The sequence below is a fragment of the Echeneis naucrates genome, chromosome 6 (genome assembly GCF_900963305.1).
Source record: "Echeneis naucrates chromosome 6, fEcheNa1.1, whole genome shotgun sequence".
Lineage (NCBI taxonomy): Eukaryota > Metazoa > Chordata > Actinopteri > Carangiformes > Echeneidae > Echeneis > Echeneis naucrates.
In genome coordinates, this window is record NC_042516.1 from 11786208 (window position 1) to 11806986 (window position 20779).

At 40.9% G+C, this 20779-nt stretch overlaps 4 protein-coding genes across 7 annotated transcripts; 1 reads left to right on the top strand and 3 right to left on the bottom strand.

Annotated features, from left to right (window-relative positions):
* Positions 1–1157: 1157 nt before the first annotated feature.
* Positions 1158–4692, bottom strand: gpn2 (GPN-loop GTPase 2). 2 transcript variants are annotated; one of them, XM_029504739.1, is made up of 6 exons: positions 4548–4692; positions 4035–4474; positions 3744–3900; positions 3429–3589; positions 1923–2053; positions 1158–1727 (listed from the first exon to the last, which is right to left on the bottom strand). In XM_029504739.1, the coding sequence occupies exons 2-6, from the start codon at positions 4455–4457 to the stop codon at positions 1655–1657; spliced, it is 945 nt and encodes a 314-aa protein (XP_029360599.1). In that variant the 5' UTR covers positions 4458–4474; positions 4548–4692; the 3' UTR covers positions 1158–1654. The 2 variants fall into 2 exon arrangements, with proteins under 2 accessions (XP_029360599.1, XP_029360598.1); XM_029504738.1 differs by having other exon boundaries at positions 4035–4692.
* Positions 4693–4990: 298 nt separating this feature from the next.
* Positions 4991–7799, bottom strand: gpatch3 (G patch domain containing 3). 2 transcript variants are annotated; one of them, XM_029504912.1, is made up of 8 exons: positions 7418–7799; positions 6470–6817; positions 6363–6439; positions 6064–6238; positions 5776–5835; positions 5538–5659; positions 5325–5452; positions 4991–5245 (listed from the first exon to the last, which is right to left on the bottom strand). In XM_029504912.1, exons 1-8 carry the CDS (start codon positions 7797–7799, stop codon positions 5062–5064), a joined length of 1476 nt encoding a protein of 491 aa, XP_029360772.1. In that variant the 3' UTR covers positions 4991–5061. The 2 variants fall into 2 exon arrangements, with proteins under 2 accessions (XP_029360772.1, XP_029360771.1); XM_029504911.1 differs by having other exon boundaries at positions 6363–6817.
* Positions 7800–12902: 5103 nt separating this feature from the next.
* Positions 12903–13798, top strand: nr0b2a (nuclear receptor subfamily 0, group B, member 2a). The gene is made up of 2 exons (XM_029505043.1): positions 12903–13434; positions 13557–13798. Exons 1-2 carry the CDS (start codon positions 12903–12905, stop codon positions 13796–13798), a joined length of 774 nt encoding a protein of 257 aa, XP_029360903.1.
* A 1676-nt stretch (positions 13799–15474) lies between these two features.
* On the bottom strand, positions 15475–19262 carry kdf1a (keratinocyte differentiation factor 1a). 2 transcript variants are annotated; one of them, XM_029504696.1, is made up of 4 exons: positions 19191–19262; positions 17580–18652; positions 17055–17129; positions 15475–16225 (listed from the first exon to the last, which is right to left on the bottom strand). In XM_029504696.1, exons 2-4 carry the CDS (start codon positions 18631–18633, stop codon positions 16140–16142), a joined length of 1215 nt encoding a protein of 404 aa, XP_029360556.1. In that variant the 5' UTR covers positions 18634–18652; positions 19191–19262; the 3' UTR covers positions 15475–16139. The 2 variants fall into 2 exon arrangements, with proteins under 2 accessions (XP_029360556.1, XP_029360555.1); XM_029504695.1 differs by having other exon boundaries at positions 18913–19261.
* Between the last annotated feature and the right edge of the window lie 1517 nt (positions 19263–20779).

Consider the following 20779-nt stretch of genomic DNA (forward strand, 5'->3'; position numbering starts at 1 on the left):
CCTCCATGCCAATATACTTGATGCACATGGCAGGGGTTTACACGAGGAAATATTTACCATGATGTTTTGGACCAAATTATAACACTATAACAACATAAAGTAGTAGTAGTAAGTAAGTATACTTTATCAAAGACAGCTCGGAGGTCCATAGAAAATATATATATATAAAAAAAAAAACAAAGAGAATAGATATGTCTAAACAAACAATCAATTAATCAATCAATCATCAAACATATATAAACTGACACACCAGTGGTTCCATAGTCTAGATGTGTACCTGACCATACTAAGTGCAGAGTTGAATAGGCCAGCTAAAATGTTATTTTCAGAGTCATGTAACCTACACATACAACTGTACATTAGGTTTCGTAGAACAGCAGGGCAGGTGGGTACATCGACATTGACAAACATTTGGCTTACGCTGCTACCACTCGGCACCTTAAGCAGTATCCTCATACAGTCATTATAGGCCACATTTCCTGTAGCGGCGCCACAGGTGGGCAGTATACAGAGGAGTACAATTGGATCTGAACAGTGTGGTCTTCACAGGTACTGAACACATACTGAACTTGCGGATCAGCATGTTAGCTTGGCTTGTCTTTTAATGTCCTTGTCATCAGAGAGATCACTTGATATGTAATGGCCCAGATATTTTACACCTTCACACACCTTCAAGATATAGCCAGACAGTAGGAAGCCTGGAAACAATAGATTTTTAATCACCCATACTTCTGGTTACCATGATATTACTTTTGCTGGCATTATATCTAATATCAAACTCTGAGCCATAATGTGAGCAGAACCTAAGTAACTGTTGTAGGCCAGCAATATAAGGACTAAAGACCACCAAGTCATCAGCATACATAGGATGGTTGACTACTGAGTTCCCCACCCAACAACGTGTTCCCCAACCATTTATCCATACAAATAAATCATCCATATAGACAGTGAAGACAGAAGGGGACAAGATGCTACCCTGCCTGACCCCATTACTCACACTGAATGGGTCAGACAAAGAGTTACCCTGTTTCACATGTGTTAGCTGGTTAACAATTTGTCATAGTTAATGTGATCAAATGCGATAAATGCTGAAAAAGAAATAAAACACTTTCCAGACAGACATGACTTAAGTATTAATGATTTAGAAGAATCAGCAATGGAATTAACATAAATCTTTTATTGTCATACCCACAGAGAAGGCAAACATGAATGTCTACATTTAATGTAGCCACTTTCTGAATGAATATTACTGCCACAGGATCTTTACAATTGAAAATTTAGATGGATCTTCTAAAAGTAAGTATTGTATAAAGAATGTAACATACTCAAAATACAAAGTAAAAAGGGGCCTTCAGATTTGATACATCTTAATAAAATGCACAGGGATCTCTTGAGGATGTCTTATTTTCATACATAAAAACAGCAGCAGAGAAATTCTGTAAGAAGTACCTAAATCCAAGGTTTTACTCTCCTCAGTCAACAATGTGAGTTTCAAAAGTGGTGCAACGTTGAAGCATTTACAGCAACCAAATTTAGTTCCTGTGTCTTCACTCTTTTTGAAAAGAGGGGCTCAGTATTCAAGCCAACTGAGATGGATGCTGCCAAGACTCCCCCGGTGTATGGATGCCAGAAAGGTGACCATTTTTGTCTTTTTTTATATGTCCATCATTTCCTCCACTACAGTCTTTTCACTTGTTTCCACATACCTCTCTTGCACTCCAAGGGTCCTGGAGGGTCATTTGTAAAGGAAAACATAACAAAAATGACACAATTTAAGGTGAATTCTGTATTCAGGCAGTATTTGCAAGACATAAATTCAAGTTATTAGAATCCTGAGAGTTTATTCCTCCCACAAATGTTTAAAGTTTGATTTTAAACCAGATGAGTCACAGCGAGTCACTACAGTGATTAGGAAAGGATACGAGTGAAACTGGAAGTCTGCCCCCACAGCAGCTGACATCATGGCCTGTAGATTCCTCTCTTCCAGGTCTCCAAAGCAATAGCCATTTGCCTTGTCCACTGCCCGTAAGACCTGAATCATGCTCTCTTTGTCCTGCAGCCAGAAAATAACAGCATTTTATCAAGGGGCTTTTCCCAGTAGAAATACACTGAAACTACCCACTGACAAAATATTTGCTGAGAAAACCCTCACTTACACACTGTTACTCTGTATGAAGACAACTGTGTTTGTAGTTTATGACCAAACCCTAGAAAATACATGAACTAAGTATAAAATGTATATAGCAGCAATCCTGTGTAAAGTCTGTTTAACGGTCTGTTTTTTCTGTCTGTCATTAAGGCGCCTTCTTGGAAAATATTTTGAAAGTCTCTTGGAAATTTGGTAATGCCTTTCCTGTTGTGTCTTTTGTTAATCAAAACCCACAAAACCCTTACTTCACTGGATCTTTTATACTCAGAGTTCAACAAGTTTTTTTTCTCTAGGAAAAAAAATGTTTTGGTACTGATTTTTAAAAATTTGCTATGTTAGTGCCATTGGTAACCATGGTAACTAGTGGCCACTTGACTTAGGGGTGGGTGCAGAAAACAAATAAATGCATCAAGGTTGCATTTTCCAAGCACCAACCTGCCATTTGTATAAATTACTAGTCCCATATGCAGTGATGGCACCGTGGTCTAGACTCCTGTCTCTTGACACACACAGGATGAAATCAGCCTCCATGAGGAAGCAATGTCAGGGAACAAACGCAACATGAAGAGAGCTAGCACCATTTAGCAATCCAAAATGCATTTGAACAAAATGGATCTGGTATTCAATACAAAATAAGCAGTTCTTGATTATGGTAAGCATCATCAGATGGATTTGATTGATGTGGTCCTCTTCCCATTAAAACATATACACACATATATATATATACACACACACATACATACCCCACAGGGTTCTGCACCACATGCAAACTGTGCCATCAAACCCAAATTTCAGAGCAAACTGAGCAATAATTGTTAATGTCAGTCAGGCAACCTTAGGTAAACTCAGTTGTCGCTCCAATACAAATATGAAACGTTATCTACCGTAATTTCCGGATTATAAACCGCCACTTTTTTCACACGCTTTGAACCCTACAGCCAATTTATGGATTTTTACAGGTAACGAGCTTCATACATTTAGCGTCACATCAGACCAACGAAATTGTTCGAATGAAATAAATGCTTCAGATCAGTCATTTATTTTGAAGGTTTGATTATAGCCTATACAGAGAGCTTTTGCTAACCCCATTCACATTAGTCTCTTTTGAAATCAAATTGAAGCACCAATCTGCTACAGAACCATATATGAATTCAGTGATATGACATGCTATGGGATAGAAGTTATCATGAGCATGATGAAATGTATTCACTCTGAGTCAATCTCTGTCATTTTTTTTAGCAATAATCAAAAAGAAATGTCTCACAAGCAGCTGCCATACCTGTACATTGAGAGGCACAAAGGAGACAAGGCCGTAATCTTGTATGACTTCTGCCAACTTTTCATTTAGACGGCGGAATTTTTTAAAGAAAGGATCTGCAGTCAGGTGATCAAGGAGGTAGGTCAAATCCATGACCTCTGTGTAGAAGTCAAGGTTGAAGGCTTTAAATGATGACAGAGAAGAGATCAAATATGTTAGCGTGGTAACTGATATTGAATTAGTCATACAAAAATGAATAATTCAATACGCTGTGAGACCATTGGTACACATACAAGAACCCCATCTGCATGTAGAACATTTGTTTTGGAAAGTTACCTAGTTTTCCATACTGCTCAATCAAGTCCATCTTGGAAAGGATGTTGACATGGGGAAGCTCCACATGCAGCATCGTGGACAATGAGGTGCACAGCACAGAAATGAACTTGGCTGGATCAGCACAGTAATGCGAGTCCACAAGGTGCACCGCTGCGAGCTACAGAAGCAAGAATGTGGAGAACAACAGTCACAAGCCATAACTGTGGGGAAATCATTTTCAGAATAACTGAATGCATAATGAGCACATATATGATGAGGTCATTGACGTCCCTGAATGAGTGAGAAGCTCACCCTGAAATTCCACTTGGCCAACTGTGAGAAAATACTCTTCACTGAGTTCTGGTGAGTGTAGAGCTCCACCTGTCCAGGACAGTCAAACAAGAAGTAACAGTCTGAGCTGTGCTGCTTCAGCCGGCTGTGTAACCAGTCCAGATTGGCTTCGACATACTCCATACAGTAGAGGAGGCCACCGTTAGGGCCAAGCTTCAGGCCCTCCATAACATCACCCAGAGTCACCAGCTCTGAGATATCCACGGCACACGAATATGGCAGTCCATCGTTTGCAGGGTCCATGTTCACCACGACCACCTTCCGTCCCAGCTGAGTCAGGAAGTCCTGCATGCCCTGGCAGTATGTGGTCTTCCCCGAGCCTGGAGGTCCAATGACCACCTGGCCAAAGCGAATAGAGGCGGCAGCTCCAGTCTGGCCGGACATGGTTTCAGCGCGGTATCCTGAGCGGGTAGCAAGAGTCACCCATCAGTGGCAGGAGGTAAGAAAGCCGCCATACTATATGTCCGCACTCACCTACAAACCGGGATGGAGCAACAACGTCTTTAGACAAGTGGGTGTTAACGGAGGAGCTAGTTTACGCTATCAAGTTAGCATTAGTTAAAGAGTTGTTTACGGTATTAGAGCACCTCAACAAACGCGTCATGCGCACGTCGGAGGAGAACGCACAAGGCAGTGTGCAAAGTACATCCGGGTTACCAGAGTGTCAAAATAAAAGCAGTGTTTTTCACTTGGATCAAGATAGTGTTTGCCTGTGAAGATTTAAGGAACATAACTTCATATGTTAACCCAGCCTGGCCCCTTGTGTTGCATTCTTGATAGAGCACGAAACATTTAATTCTAATGTTAAGTACGAAGCAAGGGAAGGTTTGTTTGTGCCTGTGAGTCAGCAATCTGACCTTAAATTACACAAAAAAAGGAAACAAGACAAAAAATTCAGCAAAATGGTCTGAAAATTTTTTAATGTAAAATTGCTATGAACACATAAGTAATTAAGAAATATATGGTCTAAATAAAGATTTGTTGATCGTCATCTCTGTGGTCCGATGCTGCCCCCCGGCTGCCAGCCTCTGTACTTCATACTAGTATTAGGTTGGCGTCTCAGCAAGGTGTCACCTCCATCTATGTCTTTGGGTTTATCATATTTTGTGGTTATGTGGAAGTTGGTCTTGGCCCTTTTCCCAGGATGTAAGACCAGTTTCTCTCCATGATACCTGCAAAGGGAGACAATTAAGTTAACAAATCAACATAGTAAAACATGCAAATAAATTTGTTCACTAAATGTATACGCACCCAAAGCCCCTTTTGCATTTAGGATGCTGGCCCTCATTCTCCAGAGCTTCAGCAATTCCAATCTGACTGTTCCCCAACCCTTCACCATCCTTCCAGCCTTGTTTCTCCATGACACGACGACCGAAACCCTTCCCAAGGAAAATGTATTAGCCACATATGTTGGGACAATGAGTCGTTTTGGGAAGAAATTATAGGTGAGGACAACCTGCTTACCTTGGTGAACCTCTCAAAGCTGCCGATAGATTGAATGGATCCAGAGCCACCTTCAAGACCGTCTCTCAGCCTCTTTTCATACCGCATTCGAACGTAGTCACGGGCATCCATGTCACCTCCATCTGTGAGAGGAAGACATAGTTTCAGTAAAATATACCCCTGCAGGGATAGTTAAGTTTGGTTCCCTTTTAAATCATTGTAAATGGAGATGTGCATGTTTGTAACAAAGCTAGAATACCTTTATCATAGTAAACACTCATGTCAACATCCCAGTCATCAGCAGTTTGTTCATCAAAATCTATGGAAAGAACGTATGAGAAAGCACATAATGACACAACTTTAATTAATATTTCATCCCAAAAAAAACAAAAAACAAAATTCAAAGTAGTGAGCCAATAAATAAACAATACAAATTTGTTTCAAAATGGATAATAATACTTTCTATTCATGACCTCACAACCATGAGGTAAAGCCGGGAAATATACAAATCTTAAATATCTGTATGATCAGTTTCTTTTTTGCCTACCTCCTTCTTCTTCCTGCCAGTACTGGGCATCAGTGTAGAACACCAGCCCCGAACCACCCTTTTCCCATTTCAACTCTATTTCCTCCTCATACAGCCTCTCTTTGCTGCGTTCCTGGGTTGTTACGTCATCATGTAAAGCCTCGTGGCGCTCCCACTCCTCACAGTAGTCATCATCCTGCAAACAAAAGGGTGAATGATTGGTAAGCCTCAATGAAAGAATGAATCAGCTCTTTAACGAAGCCTTAATGTGCTGATAACAACAACAATAATAATAATAATGTCTTTGAATCTAGACCCACATCATCTGCGTTTGACTGTACATCCTCATCCTTTTCTTCCTCCAACTCATAAGCTTCTGTTGTTTCTGTGCTCTCGACTTGCTGCTTTGGACGAGAAAGTGGGGCACGCAAAGTCCCTGGTCCTGAAATCTCATGTCCTGCGGCTGTTAAAACAGTCTCCTCTGTGGCTGGAACCGTGCAAGTGTTCCGATACTGAAAATGTACGTTGCCATAACGGCGGTTGGAACTAGTCTTGGGGAAAGTGAGGCCCAACTTCCTGATGAGCCGTGGAGGCAGTCGGCAGGACTGGATGAGCTGGAGGAAGACCTTCACTGGTGTGCCCACATTCCCATTCTCCATCAGAGCAGGAGGATTCAGCTCGGATAAGGTTTTGAGATCAGCCTCTGTGAAGCGCTCCGTTAACGCAACATGGTGCCGCTGCTCATATTTAGTTTTATAAGGGAAGGATTCATCATCTAATGGAATTGAAAATAAACACACATAACAATTAGGGTCACAATTTTAAAAAGCAACACATTTCCTACACTAATAACACTTGTATAAATGCCCCCACCACATAGATTTCATACTTTGCGCAACTTTATTTAATTTAAAGTGAAGTCTATGAATGACTGACAATCATCCTACATTGTCATTGGAAAATTTTTTTAATTGTAACTTCACAAATACTAAGACTACAAGGAAACAACCAATTGGGCTTGTTTAACAATAATAACAGTAATTTAAGCTTTTATATTTTGTGATATACATGTGTTATTATCGGGATAATAGTCCCGATAATAAATCAAAGCAGTGAAGGTGAAACACTCCGGATACACTTCACATGCAATTCCCTTAATGCAAACAACCCAGTTTGAAATAATTTTATAGTTTGTGATGAAGGGCTACCACAGATGTTTAGTCTTAAGAAATATAGTTTCATTTTATTTTCTTGAGCTCTGCATAGTTCCCAACAGTCACAGAACCATGATGTCAAATCGTTGACCCTGACTAGAGAAGCAGAGTTGGGGCCACTGGCAGCAGCGTTTACGGCACATGTGTAACAACTCACAAACCTTTGTCAGAAGTAACTTTGACCCTCTTGATAACACAGCGCCTGGACAGCCAGCTCCCCTTCGAGTCGATCCAGTGATTCCCCGCATACATCCTGACGAACCTGTCGGCTTCTTTACCGCGAACCGAGCAGACACAGCAGCAGGACCTCACCCGCTCTGTCCCCTCTGAGCTGGAGCCGGACCCCTCTTTGTCTCCACACTCCGTCATTTCAGGGCGCCGGGTTTCTCTGAGTACCTCCGGCCGGTGACGGTAGTGAAAACAATGAAACCCACCGCTCTCTATGAACTGACTGAAGTAGTTTCTCAGGTCCGCTGAGCGGAAGGACGCTGGGATGTTACTAATGGCGAAATACACAGGAATTACTCCTTCAGAGGCCGCCATGATTGTTTATCACCTGAACGGAGTACGTCATCTGGATGCAAATACGTCACATCCGCTTCCGTTTGAGTAAAGCGCACATTTAAAATTATTATTATTATTATTATTATTATTATTATTATTGCTGTTGCTGTTGCTGTTAACTGAGGTTGTATTTCCAGAGGAAACTCAAGAAGAGCAACTAAGCTGAAGAATTGTCCCTTTACCGGTGCTCTGCTGAGTCAGTGTGCAGAAGGTAATCCACCCCAGAGGGGCATTAACGGGGCCCCAAACGTCATTCAGGACATTTACAGAAGAGGCTCCTTCAGGAGAGCCGACAGCATCCTCAGAGATGTACATTATCCCTGCGGTTTTCTTTTTTCCTCTGTGCATTATGACCTGTCCTGCGTGTTTTTTCACTTGGTTTTTATCCTGTAATGAGTAACTGTCAATAGTGTAAATTGGCATATTTAAGTTAATATTTTTTTTTATCACATATACATTTCTGATTAATGTTAACCAACAAGTAGAAGGCTCCCTGGAAAAAAAGACAACATAATTTTTTTTATATTAGTTTATGAGTGTATTTAGTATTTATTCTATCTTCTCACTAAATATTTTTTCACTTCTTGCAGAGTGGCAGCCTAGATGTTCAGTCAGAGTTCATTGGCCCAGAAGCTAAAACTCTAGCCTTCAACTCAGCTTTTATCACTGTGTTTTGATAGTAATAGGCAGTAAAGCCAGACCCAAGTGTCAGCACCCTGACATCATTTACACATCATATTACACACTGTCCATTAGTCATAGCCTCCTGGCTTGTGGAAGCCAACTCTACTCCTGAATAAAGTCATATGTAAGAAATGAAATTAATGAACACAAATACTGAAATCAGCAATTATACTGGTTGGTCAGTTATTCCATCTTAGGTCTCAAGTATAAATAGGCAACTGCAAAAACTGGGAGGAAAGGACCTTGCCTTCAGGTAATCAAGAGGTGGGACTCAGCACTTTTATTTTGATTATTCCAGATAGACTAAAGTAATTTGAGATTTTTTGGCCTCTGGAACGTATCAAACTGAAAATAAGTTTTCATTGGTAAACTGTTGGGCATTGTGTTATATTTTTTATTCGAGTGCATTACAATATAACAATTACACATATATTTTTACAAAACCAATCTTTCTATCAATCAAAAATTGTGAGTCTTCTGAAATCACTTAGGGTCTTTCAACATGCAACACCAGAAGACCTTTTCCAATAACATGTACTGTAAAAATTAAATAGACTTAAACAGAAAAAATCCAATCACTGATTAAGCTGTCAGCCAACAGTGGGTACAGTAACGCCACTTTATTGTGGCTTCAGTTGTTTTTTAATATTTTGCAACATTCTGGGTCTGTTTAAGTATACGTGTGTTTCTGGCATTGTCCTTATGAGTTAGTAAAACACATTAGTTTTGTAGCGAACCTGACAGAACTATATGCCAATTGAATTCCAACAATTTAAACTCCAGGGAGACCAAATGATTTTCCCCTAGGGGACAGAAATGATTCTGAAATGCAGCATCTGTCACCTTTTGGTCATTGAACTTCTGCTATATTAGCAGTCGGTCAAGGTCATGTGTCATGCTGCACACACAGTGTCCGTCACACATATACACATTAGACAGTTATACTGAGAATTCAAGGACCTGCTAAAAATAAAACTAGAGGAAACACAAAATTCTGTTTCAGGGGGAAAACTTATAAAAGAGCTAACTTTCAGTGGAAATAGGTGTTGATATTTCCTACATGCCTTCTCAAAATTACCCAGTGATTGTGTGAATAAATCAATGTCACAGTTAATTTTTATGCCCTAAATCCTGGGATAGTCTTTAGATACCAACCATTCCACCCTGTTTCATGAAACCCAGACTGTTTGACTTCCTTGATCTCAGAATGAAGCTGTTGTTCCACTTATGGAATGAAGGACATCTTACTTTACTGTCTTTTTGGTGATAAGCGTCTGTCCTCCGTGCCCGTCTCTGCCTGCTCCTAAACTCTATAAAGACAGGTCTTATCGCAAGTATTTACAGCTGTCAGCATGTCTCATGATTGCTGCTGAGTGCATTATAGGTCACTTTACAAAAAGTATCACATTTTTAAAGGTAACAATGTGTTTTATCATGTATCTGAGACTATGGTCCGTTTTTGATTTAGCGCCTGTGAGTTGGAAATGTCACATCGCATATGAATAATCAATATGTATCATATAGAGATCACTCCAAGAAAGATAATGAAGTTATGAAACATATTCCTGAATTTTCTTTGAAGGATTGAGCAAAGAGAATCACAGAGTAAAACAAACATTTGGTGACTGGTGCTGCCAGTTGTGTCTAGCATTTCATCTCTTTATTGCTGTTATTCATTTTACGAAGTGACCTTGACTCTGCTGCTCTTTGATTCAGGTTTTCCTCAGGCATTTCCATCCTGTGATAGTTTTAGAGTTCTCAGCATTTGTATCAGATGTCTCCTCAAAGAGCATAATATGCTATAAAAATGTTCTGCAAGTCCCTGTGTACTGTGATAAATATTTTAAGAAGTCTGTGATGCTAAATGTCCAAACCAAGAATATGTTCCTGAAAAAGCTGTTTGTTTACTTGCGGCAGTAATAAAGTCATTTGCTTATCAGTGTCAAACCTCTGTGCCAGGCACAAAGAAGATAACAAATTAGAGTAAACTTTTTTAAATGACATGGAACATTGTGCATTACAGATGCCATAAAGTGAAATTTCACTAATTTTTTGTTTCATAGTAAAGAATAACGATCTTGCAAAGTTTGAGATACACCAAAGCTCTGGAGCATTACAAGGTGTTGTCTGGTGTTGTCACTGTTACAATAATAATACAAATAATGATAATAAAAAATAAATCTGTCTTATGACTGACCTAATATCAACCTCATGACCGAAAAAAAAAAGTGGAAATAGAAAGATACTCAGAGAGCACTTACATCTGACAAGACCAAAGAAAAACTCAAGTTAATGTTGATCCATGAGCGTGATCCAGCTCAGAATATGGTGAACTCTTCTCTGGCTCATGTCACAGCCATCCAGCAGGTTCGGTCCAAATTGGTTCAACAGGCTACTTTTTATGTAATCCTACTGACAAGCAACATTTTTCAACCTACTAAAGGCAGTAATGGTTGCAGCCTTTTTCATCTACCAAAATATATGAGGACTTGCAAAGTGAGTTCTTATGACCACAGAAAGACCTGCATCACGACACGAAGCGTCCTACCAATCCATATATCACTCTATAAATGTGTCAACAAAATAATTAGGCTGCAGAGCTGTAGATGCAGATAACCATGAGGGCACTGAACCTCACTGAACTTCAGTGCCCTCAATCCCCTTTAGCTGGTGCTGGAGGTAGATGGAAGGCCATATCAGCTGGCTCCTGCTGCTTTGGTCTAAATGCTTAAAAAAATAATGACATGGACATTTACATTTCTGGAGGAACATAATTGTTCATCTCACCATCACTTTGGTCTTTGGAAATCCACTACTCCGGCAATTCCAACTGAATTATGTTTTTATCCCAACTGTTAGACAGATTCCTATGAACATTTGTACGAATTCATGTTCTTTAAAGGGTCAACACTGAAAACTTTGATGGTCTGCTGACTTTTTCTCTATTGCTATCATTAGGCTATAACGTCGTGAAAAATTTCAAAACTATTGGGCATGGATTGGAAATTTGCGATAGTGACTCGCGTCCCTGTCGTGTCGCATTTCATTAAGTTGCAATAGCTTAATTTTCTAAATTCAGTCACTCACTTGCCGTCATCAGGTTATAAAGATGTAAATAAAGTCTGAATGAATTTTAGAATTCTCAAATAATTTGTGCAGAATTTCAAATTATGATCAATACTTGGAAACCAAGACAATAATGACAGCCTCAGCTACACTTTGCATTCAATGTTATATGTAAAATATTAGCGTGTACAGAAACATGATAAACTGGTTTGCATTAGTATATTAGCATTATGTGAGCATGTTAGTGCAGTCATTTTAGCATTTAGCTGTGGCTTAGTACAATCGAGAGACAAGACTTGTACTCCATATACTAAAATGTTATGGTGTGATGAATGAACCATGACGTAAACATTGCATGAATAGATTCATAGCAACAATCAAAATAGATAAAACAGAATTAGGATTCCAGTGACGTCAGAATTTCCTAAGGGTGGTTAAGTTAAGGGTGGCACTTCGGAATATTGTTTAAAATACAACCGGATCCATCAAGTTGTTTACAGAGGTGACAAGTAACAAAGTACTAATACTTCATTACTATACTTAAGTAGCTTTTTCCAGCATCTGTACTTATTTAGTAGTATTTATTTTTCTGATGACGTTTTATTTTTACTTTGAAAGTACATTTCAGAGCCTGTACTTTCTTACTTTTACTTGAGTAAAGGAGTTGAATCGGTACTTCTACTTTTACCTGAGCATTTTTTTTACACATGTATCTGTACTTCTCCTCAATTACAGAATATGAGTACTTTTGTCACCTCTGGTTGTTTGGGAAGCCAGATTTAATCAGTATCGTGAGCAACAAAAAAATATTGTTAAAAAGCCTGATTTGGATATTTTTACAGTTGCAGTTACAGTCCAGGTGTCTTTTCAAAATCCAGTGCGATTGTGGGATTACATTAAGAGGTCCTAACTTACAGGTCAATGCCCTCTCTTTGCTTTGGGATCTTTCCAGCTCTCCAGGTGTGAGCTGGCAGTGCACAGGGACACAGTGTAAGGCCGATTACCTCTGCAGTCCTTGGTAGCTTGGTACTGCCTGGGTTAATGACACTGCTGACCAGATAAGGCCCAGCCTTCTTGATATCCAGGTGTTACTCCACCAGCTTCCTTTCATTGAGAAAAGCTTATCAGTTTCCCAGGGTTATTCCATGAGTCATCTGGCAGAGCAGACCGTTGTTTTTCATAGAAGATATTATTGACAAGCCAAAGTCCACTGAGTTGGGTGAGTTTGCCTTATAAATACGCAGACTGGAGGTAGCTGGAGCAGCACTTGTAAGCTCATCATATGAAGGGACATTTACACCTACACCTGTGCTGATCTCTACAGCTTACACAATGGATAACGAATGTCATTGTTCCGTCAACAGCGACAGGCTTTCAAACCCTATTCTCTACAACATCCTGAGCCAAATGGATAGCAAGTCCAATCAAAACAATTTCAACTGCAACTCAGTACCTCATAGATGCAACTGTGAACTTCGGCGGACAGTGTGCCTGAAAATGCCAGCTGAAATTTGCAAAGAAGCTTCAGCGGTTCTGGTTAAAACCATCCATTTCATGAAGAACTTACCCGCTTTTAACCAGCTGCCACCAAATGACCAGCTCTCACTTCTCCGAAGCTGCTGGGCACCGCTCTTCATTTTGGGCCTGGCCCAGGAGCACGTGGACTTTGAGGTGATGGACACAGCTGCTGACAGCATGCTCAAAAAGATTCTCCTGAACCGACAGGAGAGCCCTGAGGGGGAGAGAGAGCAGCCCACTATGGCTGGTGTCAGCAAACTCAAGTCCTGCCTAAAAAAATTCTGGAGTTTGGATTTGAGTCCAAAGGAGTATGCATACCTAAAAGGGACCACAATATTTAATCCAGGTATGTTTTGATTTGTAATATAACAAGTTACATGACAAATTTTGCTTGTCAGGGGCGAATTTTCGGCAAAACCTACATTAAACATGTGAGTAACACTGATCACCTCTTTTTACTACCTGCAGATGTACCAGACTTAAAGGCAGCTCTGTTTGTTGAAGGCTTGCAACAGGAAGCTCAGCATGCCCTCAGTGAGGTAGTCCAGCTCATTCACCCCAGGCACCACGAGCGCTTTGCCCGGATCCTCCTCACAGCCTCAATGCTGCAGAGCATCACACCCAGCCTCATCTCTGAACTCTTCTTCCGGCCCGTCATAGGACAGGCCGATCTGCTGGAGCTGCTCATTGACATGCTATTCTGCCGGTAGACAAGGTGGATGTCATGTGACTGTCGTGGAGAAAGTTGAATTTATTTTGTGGTGTCGCAGAACTATTGGTTGACCAACCTCAACAGTGTTCACTCATGAAGTGGAGGACCGAATGACATAAAATGTGAATTGGCCAGCATGAAGCTGCAAATTTCTGATCCATTACATTGAAGCGGAGGCCACTTTAGCCCAGTCTGAAGAGATTTGACTTTCTACAGACTGATCTCACTGTTCACATACTGTCTGTTTGACTCATTGTAAATAGGTTTTGTCTGCATTTACAGAAGATTTGAAATAAATATATTTTTGTACATGAATGTAATAGTGAAGTTCCAGCTTGATCTTTTAAAAACAGTCACAATGAGTCAGATGTAGTGTCACTTTATGTGGGCTCTACTGTTGTGTTGCGGTACTTTGTCTCCCTCCTATGGAAGTTACTAGAAATTATGTGCTTATTCAGGCCAACTGCAGGGGACAGAAGTTCATGTATACACAAACATTTACCAAAATAAAAGCCCTGCACAAAGATACTATCACATATTCAAGCAACAAAAGATCTATTGGATGCAAAATCAGCCCTCTGGATTCATCCTGGTCTGTGGTATGTTAGTTGTGAAATACTGAGCTTTTACATGACAGCCTACTGGTAAAACAGGAATGTGCCGGTGGGGGGTGAGAGCCAGAGGAAATGGGATCACACAGAGCAACACAAAAGAAACAGAGAAGAAAATCCAGAACTTCAACACCTAGCACACAATAGCATGCATAATTTGCTCACTTTTTGTTCACCGGGCTCTGTTGTGAAGTGACCATTGTATTTTTAACAAAATGTTAAAGTACAAGTTTTTTTTTCATCTCTTCTACAAATAATATTGTTTCAGAAATGTTTTAGAATAACTGATATTAACATAAATCTGCTTTAGTCTGTTCTGTCAGATGCTAATGCTTGATATTTTAAGTTTTGAGGCTGACAAACAGATGTTAATGCACAATACATAGATATTTCCTTCACGGAATAACAGGATTTATAACGACAAAAAATGCCTGTTAAAAATGGGCCTATCCTGTTGAATGGGCCAACTGAGCATAAAAATACTTGTTACTGGTGCTCATAAAATACACATTCTACATTATTAGCTTGTTATTTCAAACAATATAGCGGTCACTTCAAAGCATACAGAGGTATAGTTTACAATATACGTGATTTTGAAGTACATTTTGATCCCAAGGACTTCAGAACAAGTTCCTGAAATCAGGCTGATGATCTGCAGTACTTCTTGCCTTTCACAAAGACAAACCTCAGGATTTTATTTCCTTTTTGTCAGAACTAGCCAAACAAGTTCTCTTTTGCTGAGGGTGGAAAAAAGCCTGTCTGGTGCAACACAGTGACCCCAGGGAGATGAGCTTGACTACAATAATCCAGTAAAGACGAAAAGTAGGCCAAAGAAAGAACAGCAAAGAGCAACATGTATCAAAGAAGTGTTGATACATTAACGCAAAATTTGCAGACAAACAGCAAGACATTTTCATGGCTTATGTAGTTTAAAAAAAAAAAAAAAAGGTTCCCACAGCTCAGCAAGCATAAGGGAGCATAATATACTATCTGGAAGCTAAAACTGTTGATAATCATGATGAATTAGCATTTAATTTCCTTAAATTATGCAGATGAAAAGGAATGGCCAAACAGGAGAATTTTTATTTTGTTAAAAACATGATGAGTATAAAAAAATATATAGATATATATCTATATATATATATATATATATATATAGATATATATCTGTTGCCAAACACCACAAATGGTTTTACAACCCACAAAGTAACATCATCTTAAAAATATTTACATCAAAATATGGCTTACCAATACAGCTTTTCAGATCAAAACATACCTCTAAGGAATCTGAATGGCAGGCATCAATACACCCACACATTCTTTGCATGCACCATAGCTTGCATAAACAATCACACGGACAAGAATGAGGACAGTTATGCTTAACATCAGTCTCTAACCTATGGCCTGACCACTTGGAGTGTAAAAACATTTTTATTCTGAAAATAACTTTAAACACTGCATAACCTGCATAAACGCTTTGTCTTTCATGGTGGGGAAAAAAGAAAAAGATGGTTTCCTCAATGCTCATTTACTGGAAAGATAAAAGCATCCTTGAATTTAAATGACACTCCATTAGCAAACATTAGCCTGACGTCGAAAAGGAGTACAACATACAAGTACAACTGCCAAAAAGATGCTCCACTCAGTAACAGCAGAAATGATGGCACAAGGATAAAACTATCCATCTGGTTTTGCTACATCCCTTGTCAATATAGGTACTTTTGACCTTCAGAGAAGCAGTGGGGCGCCTGAAGAGTCCGTTTCAGTGTCATGGTGGTAGGGCGAGTAGCCGGTGGTGGTGCTAGAGGAGTATGCTGCAAAAGAAACAAATGAAATGGGTTAAATACAATGAAAGAAACAAAACAAAACACAGCAGCAATCAAACAAGCCCATTTAGTACATGTTATATTTCATGCATACACTGAGAGGTAACGTGCTGAGCCTAAGTTTTGGAAATACAATATTGTATATCCTCATTCAAAGACATGTCACAGGACACCCTCCTCTTTACCTCTTTGCTGAACAACAACAAAAAAAGCAAAAGGAAGAAAAGAAAGGCTGCAATGTAGTCATCTATCTGTAACCCAAGTTACTTGCTAAAATTACGTAATAAACCGTGGGACATCATGGTGTACTTTTAATGTGACTTGATCCACTGCTTTAGCTGGTGGTGTAGCATGACTGCTGAGCTGGAGGGGAGAATAGGGCAGATTGATGTGTGGATATAAGGTGGCAGTCGAGGGGAGGAGGCAGCTAATGAGCAAGGGATTGTAATATGGATAGAAAAGGGCAGAAATGTAGAGCTTTCACTGTTTAAAGAGTGGTAGGTATACAGGAGGTGAGAAAACGCCTGCAGCTGCAGCAGGCACAATGGAAGGAAGACTGAGCCCCACATACTGATTCACATACCAGGCTGGTAATTATACCTCAATGACCAGGAAAAATTAAGACTGTTCCTCTATCAGCACAATGAACACAATTCAGATTACGATGTGCAATATGCCGAACCACTAATCACTCTGGTGCTGAATGATGTTGGCTCTAATTCAACTCTTCCACCCTAATACAAACTTTTTCTTTGACACAAAAGAAGATACAAAAGGATTGGCGTGTCTGCTTTGGAAAATTCCCACATGTACTCACTTTTCCCACTGTAATGTCTCATTTTCCTCGCCAGCTCATCTGATGGCGTCTGCTCTGACACTTTCACCTCTGGAACTGTAGTGGGGAACGACAAACAAACAAAAATAATAATAATAATAATAAAAAAAAGGTAAAACGAACCTCTGCAGGAAAGAGCTTTGACACACAGTAGCACACAGTGATTGAAAAATTAATCAGGTCATCCCATCTATTGTGCAATGCACATTAGGAAAACAGTGCCTGTGTCAGCTTGCCTTAGACCAATTGTTATTAGGTCATTGTCAGTAAAATACCAGACATATCAGGCATAAAAAATAATGAAATATTTTACATATATGTATAATATCAAAACAAAAACTTTAGCTGCATTCAAGCAGACACTACAAGTCATTAGGGAAAGAGAGGTGAGGTGATCAGTTCGGGTCAGGTGGTGAAAACAGTTGTCAGACAGTAACTTAAAAAATATTCAAACAGCAGAAATCAATAATATTAACTGGTTTAAATGAAACTGTGTGACACGCTTACAGTCACTGCTGATGAAGGTGTTGGTCATGGTCTCGTTGCCACTGTCAGGGAGAGTGCCGTCACTCCTCCCGTTACCACGCTGTCCGGTGGACTGGTGGCTCTTGTTCCTCTTGCCCTTTCGCGTACTGATGCGGATGACTCCGTGCACCAGCTTGCACTCAGCCTCCTGCGCCTCCAGGTTGTAATCCTGAGCAATGCTATAGATGAGCTCACTGATCTCGTTGGTCTTCCGGGAGAAAGATGAGTCGGAGGTGCACTTGGCCAGCTGGTCAATCTGGTGGAGGGCGTAAAGTTCCAGCAGCTTCTTGGTGATAAGTGAGTCAATGTCAGTTGCCTTGTCACTCAGGTCATCCAATTCATAGTCCTCCCGGGACAACAGGCTGGTGTTGCTGATTGGCCGGTGACTTTCTCCCTTTCCTGCTGCACGGGTCCGTTTGGGGGCAGCAACTGGGTACCTGACTGTCTGACCTGCGATGCGGACATCTGGGTAGCGAAAGCTGTCACTTGTGGGTAACTTAGAGGCTTTGTTTGCCTTACTGGACTCCAAAGGGATACCACAAGATGGGTTGGTCACAGCCATGCCATTAGGAGGGTGAGGCACACTGCCTGCTTTAGGGGGATGGTCTGTGGAGCTCTCGTTAACAGGCAGACAGGGCTCTCGGCTGCCATAAAATCCACAGGTCAGTACACAACAGATAAGAGCCTTACAGCTGCTCCAGCCCATGGAGGCACAGGAGCCACAGGCATGTCTGCTGGAAGGCGCGGTGTCTGCTGACCCAGGAATAAATCCTATTGTCTCTGAGCCCCGCGCCGTGCCATTTCGGGAATGGTGGCCTCTACTGTGACTGTACTTGTTCTCTGAATACCTGAAGTGGTCAATTTGGTGGTCATGCAGACGCTCCCCATGAGGATCCTTGTAGGAGTCCTGGCTGGCTGAGCTTTCCCTGGATATAGTCCGACTTTGTCTGTACTTTTCAGCCTTGGAGCCTGAGCTGTAGTGTTTGTGCTGGTGGTGGCGGGACGCCTGCGGGGCCCCTGTGCTGTGGCCAGGCATGGCTCAGTGTTCCAGGGACCTGGTGAGGGAGAGGCTTGTTTAGAAACAAGCAGCTGAAAGATCCCTCTTTCGTTATTAAACTCACCGCGCCACACTAAAACAGCCCGTGTCAAAGATGAGTAAACACTTAACTTCCCACGCCTGATAACCATTTGGCCCATTTTCGTCGCGCCCTTCTTCGTTTGTTTGGCCTGTATTTCATGTGCAGGAGAAGCATCCGGGCCAACCCTCATACAACATTCAAACGTTTTTCGTTTTACTTACAAAACATCCACTTACCGCATAAGAGGAAGCACTCCTGAGTGTATTTTATCCCAGGTGACTTTTTGATCGAACGAACCGCGGAAGTCTTGCAGAGAAAACTTTGGTGGTTTTTCTTCAAGCAGAGGAAAACAGACGGTTTTTTTTTTTTTTTTTTTACCGCCCACAGATTTCCAGGTGATTTCACCTCCACGACACAACAAACACGACCGGACCTTCGACAGAATGACCCGGCTCACCTCGGTGTCACCTTTCTCCCCCCCAGAAAATAACAAAAAAACAAAATAACACCTCACCCCTTTTTGTGTTATGTTGCCGAGAGAGTCTCCCAAAGTTTGGCCATTACCTGCGGCTACAGCTAATCCCAGATCCCACACCCACCCACAGGTGATCCGTGACGTCACTGAGCGGATGTACACACAGAGAAGAAGAAGTGGCGGAGGTAAGACAATAAAGGTCCGGACGATTTAAAGAAATGTTGCAAAGGAAAAAGTGGAAAATACAAATGTAGAGTGTCTAAATATATATGTATAGTCAAGCAACATGACAAATACCGGTGAAGATCAGTACTTTCCTTCCTGAAAAGAGTTGTTTTATCCATAAAATACAAGGCAAGGGGAAAGCTCCGGACCCGGCAGGTATTTTTTACAATCAGGTCTTATTTTGCCGGTTCTTCCTCTCTGTGCATACTCTTAAAGGACATATTGCAGGTTAAAGACTACTTTTAATCAATGTTAAATGATATATGGACTGTTTTTCGAAATATATTGGTAAATACATTAATGCGGCTTCTAGAGTCGTTTTTGTGAAAAAATGTTACTTCCACATCCGAAAAAGCTAAAGCGGAAGTGACGTAGGCAGAGGGAGAGCAGTGGATCTCAATCTCAGTTTACACAGAGGAAAAGTTGAATGTGTACAATTACACACATTACGGACCGCAGCCCGATAACTTTGAGCCTGTTATTTGCCCCAGAGGGCAGAGAGAGAGCAGGGGGAGAGGAAATGGTCAGAATAGAGAGAGATAGAGCTGTCGGTGGAGAGCAGGGCAGGTGGTGTTAGTTTATAGAATATTGTGTTCACATCATAATACTGGACAGATTACCATCATATGTCCAGCAATAGCAAAATCATTCATGTTCATCTATTACAGGCAGGAGTATTGATAATTACAAATAATCAAAATTAATTATCTTGATGTCTCATTTGAAATATTCGTCAACACTACATGTCATAGCGCTGTATTACTGCAGAGGGAAAGAAACACTTTGATGATCCACGTTTTGTTTGATAGGTGCTTGTGAGGGAAATGCGAGGCCATGACCACAGCCGAGGAGAGAGCATATGCTGCGGGGAGGTAGATGCCTCCTGGGCCTTAGTGGAGAAAGTCACCACCAGGCTCCAGGTGCAGGGCTTCACACAGCACCTGGGATTTGATGCTTGCTGTCTGAATCCCTGCGTGCTTCAGACAGCCTAGATGCACTGCAGGCAGGAGCATTGACCTCTGCAGGCCAGCAGAGACAAGTATGTTATACAGAGTTACTCTGACACCGTGCCGGATCTCCAGCTAGTGTCGTTGGACTGCGCTTAAAAAAAGATCAACATTAAAAATCAAACCTGTTGATGCAGGATATTGTCCGGTTCGAGCAGTCAATTGAGTTTGCCTGTCAATACAATGAGTAATGCAGTTTTCCCTCTCAGCCAAACTGATATCACTCGCCCATCAGCAGGGGTGGACAGTAACAAAGTAAATTTACTTGAGTACTGTAGTGAAGTACACTTTTTCAGTATCTGTATTTTACTTGAGTATTATTTTTGGGGGATTTTACTTTTACGTCACTACATCTGAAGGACAAATATTGTATGTACTCATTTCTATTATTCGCTA